At 49.8% G+C, this 3,572-nt stretch overlaps 1 protein-coding gene and 1 non-coding gene across 2 annotated transcripts in view; both read left to right on the forward strand.

Moving 5' to 3' along the window:
• CDC42BPA (CDC42 binding protein kinase alpha) overlaps window positions 1-3,572 on the forward strand; it is a 280,756-nt gene that overhangs the window by 258,151 nt on the left and 19,033 nt on the right. The window contains 1 exon segment of the mRNA XM_023531028.1: window positions 1,172-1,289. Coding sequence (XP_023386796.1) covers window positions 1,172-1,289 — 118 coding nt within the window.
• LOC111740252 lies at window positions 2,480-2,598 on the forward strand. The gene has a single exon (XR_002780558.1). It is a non-coding gene; the product is annotated as a 5S ribosomal RNA (ribosomal RNA).

The following is a 3,572-nucleotide window of genomic DNA, read 5'->3' on the forward strand; positions in this document are numbered from 1 at the left end:
ACCCGCGTCTCTCCTGAGCTGTCCTCTCCCGCTCTGCACGCATCGCCGCTGTCCGGCAGGCCGCCTCCCGTGTGTGAATGTCCCCGTGCTCGCGCGAGTTCTATTTAAAGTTTTTTATTTTCTTAGAGAAGAAAAGGTGAAGCATTAGCTTTAAACAAATAACACGCTAAGAATTACAAGGACTTTGCAAATTTGATATATGAACCAAAACGGCAGTGGCTGAATTTGGAGCCAGCCAGTCAGCTTTCATATGTGTGATTCTTAAAATGTGTGATGTGGAGTTTTTCAAGTGACGTTAGTGCATGTCTGCCTGGTGGCCGGCTTTCTTCCTGCCTGAGTCGTTTTGCCATAAGCTTCTCTCAGGCATCTGCCCTGACGGCCTCCTCCTGGTCTGGAAAGGTTGGGGCCGACAAGGGGTCCACGAGTTTTGTTCTCCACCGTGTCGAGACCACTTGTCCCGCACACCACCTCTCCAGGCGTGTACGACTGTCAGATCACTCTCCGGCCCATTTCCTGCTGTAGACACCAGAATTATTCAATAATTAGGCGGAAAACTTCTCAAACCAATTTTCTCAAGTTAAATCGCTTCACCCAGGCTGTGATTGTTGCAGACGTCACATTTATGACTCGGTACTGCTCTGTTTACCTGAGGCGGTAAGGATGCCTGGTGACTGGGGACGTGGACATGTGAACAGCACATTTGATATCACACCAGTGAAGCGTTTACTTGAAAGAACGGACTTTTGATTTTTTACCAGATGGGCTCATTTAGCTATTGAGTTATCCCAAGCAAATAAGAATCTCATGCACAGTAAAAGCTGTGTTTTGGTTATTTGCAAATGTCCATGTAATTCTGCCCTGCACTGTCACTTTTAACCATATGACTATTACTTACCATTCTCACAGTAAGCAACAACAACAAAATTCATATTTGTGGATAAGTATTTTGGAAGGCATGAGGGAGGCACTTCGTGTTTGGAGTGAGGGTTACGTCTGTCAGTCAGGGTTTTAGTACTTTGGGGGGCAGGAGGGATTCTGTAATCTGTTCCTTGTTCTGTATCACTCTGGTCAAGATCATTTTATTTCTTGAAATTGTACTGGAAAATGCATCTCCCTGCAGAAAATCAGTTTCTCTCTAACTGAAGAATTTATCTTTCTCTTCCTCTTTTAGAACCCTCGGCCTCAGGAAAGTCGGGCAGTGTTCAGCGGCTCGGTCAGTATTCCATCCATCACCAAATCCCGCCCTGAGCCCGGCCGCTCCATGAGCGCCAGCAGCGGCCTGTCGGCAAGTAAGTGGCCCGGTGCAGGAAGGCAGGGCAGCGCCCGTGCTGCCCCTGCGTGCCCCAGGGCCGATCCGGCACCCCGCCCCCTCACGCGTGCCTCCGTGCCGCACCGGGTGGCTGCGGGGTCCCAGGCCTGCTGGACGTGCGGCATCAGCACTAGAGCAGAGTTAGCAGGCGCGGAGCCCTCTTAGGGTTACTGTCCCCCTCTTAGGGTTACCGTCCCCACGGGGACAGAGCAGTACTGCCGCCGCGTGTGGCGGTGGGCGTTCCCGAGGAAATGGACAAGGCAGAGTCAGAGAGAAGAGTTAGGGGATCCCCTGCCCCTCCAGGGGTGAAGGCACATTCGAGTCATGCTGGATCAGTTGGCACAAGGCCAGCGTGGCTACCTGGTGGGCGGGGCGTGACAAACTGAAGCGCAAGAGGTAGGCAAGGCTCAGGTCAAGCGGGGACTTGGTGCCCAAGGTGAGTCAGTTTTCATGTTTTTAAAAACGCAATGGGAAGCCAACGAAGAGTTTAGGAAAGGACCTGTATCCAGTTTACATTCCTAAGATTTCTGGGGCTGCCCGGCGGAGAAGGGCCTAGAGGCGGGCAAGGCAGGGGGAGCGGTCAGGCGAGCTGCGGGGGCCTGGGAGGGGCGGGGGGAGGGGAGGAGGACAGGGACTCTCCAGACACACTTCCGGAGGCAGGACCCTGAGACCTGGTGCTGAGTTAGTCGTGGGAAGGTAAGGGAGACAGTGAAAAATGGCTCCGAGGGTTCCGCTAGGGCGGGAAGGTGACGGTATTGATTGCTACTCAGCGAGGCCTGAGAGGGACTGAAGGGCGTCCCCGCCAGTACGGAGGTCCCAAGGTAGGAAAAACACTAGCCGGGGCATAGGGGCGGGTACAGGCCCTCTAGGCCATCCGTGAACCTCCTTTCTGGGCTCACAGTTTTTCTCATCAGCCCTCTCTCTCTCTCTCTTTGGAACTATACAGCATCTCTTTTCTTACGTGCAGAACCGTGGGCTAAGGGGCCATAGAGAGAAAACCTGTGCTCCACGGTGCACGCATGGCCAGGACTGCCCAGGAGCAGCCTGGGGGGCGGGGGCGGGGGCGGATCAGAAAATGCCGTTCACCTGAGTGCGCAGGATGAGAAAAGCTGCCTCAGAACAACAGGACCGTACAGATGGAATATTTGGCCGATTTACAAAATTAAAATTGTCTACGGCCACGCCACCCTGAACGTGCCCGATCCCATCTGATCTCAGAAGCTAAGCAGGGTGGGGCCTGATTAGTACTTGGGTGGGAGACCACCTAGGAAGACCAGGCGCTGTAGGCGTAAAATATAAAAGTTTAAAATTTAGTCTCAATAAATTCACTGAGATATTTGGTAGTTCCTGGATTATAAGCAGTGAGGTAGACTGTCAAGTGATCATTATAGCTTCTAATTTGGGGAGAACTGTCCTTGGCCAAGGGCTGCTTCTCTGTCACTTTCTCAGAACTCGCGTGGCGTTGGCTTAGAGATCAGAGTGTAGCTTGAGTGTGCTGACAGAGCTGGGGTCCCACATGTGTCCGTCGTAACTTTAATCTTCACTTTCCTGCGACCGATCTGTAAGAGAAGCAATTGCATTAAGTCCAGTTTCATATTTAAGTGTCATTCAGTCAAAAACCGTATTTGTTGTTTCGTATTCTTGAATACGAGTCGACGCCTCCTAACGCCGATTGAGTTTCCCCCTCTGTCTGTCATTCATTTGCCAACATAATGTCAGCACCCACTCTGTGCCCAGCTGAGCAGGAGTCACCAAGGACGGGGTCCTCACAGGGCAGGTTCCGGCTCCGTCCACGAAGGCTTCTGTATTTTGGGGTTCATTAGGTCCATGTGCTTTATAACAATCATTTTTTGACATTTTCATTGAATTCTTAATGTAAAAAAATCTAAATGGATTTGTTAAACCAGCAAAAAGCTAAAACAATCACTATCAATATCTTAGAGTTGTACAAAAACCTCTACACAGTTTTTTTTGACCAATGATCTTAATTTTAAAGCCCAGCAAGAATAAAACATTTTTAAAGCAAAACCTAAAGAATAGAGTTTGCTAAAAGCTGTAAGTATTTCCAGAGTTTTTTACCACCCCCTTTCTCCCCTCTGGATGGTGCTCTTCCCCCTCATTAGTACCCCAACTCTAAGATCAAAATAGAGTGCGATTTTAAAGAAACACATCTCAATTTTGTATCAGGCTTTTTGCCCTGTGGAATGAAATTGTTTCTCTTATGTTCCTTTGTTTTTCATAAAAATTCTCTAGAAGTTAAGTG

This window comes from Pteropus vampyrus, unplaced genomic scaffold, assembly GCF_000151845.1.
Source record: "Pteropus vampyrus isolate Shadow unplaced genomic scaffold, Pvam_2.0 Scaffold60, whole genome shotgun sequence".
Classification (NCBI taxonomy): domain Eukaryota; kingdom Metazoa; phylum Chordata; class Mammalia; order Chiroptera; family Pteropodidae; genus Pteropus; species Pteropus vampyrus.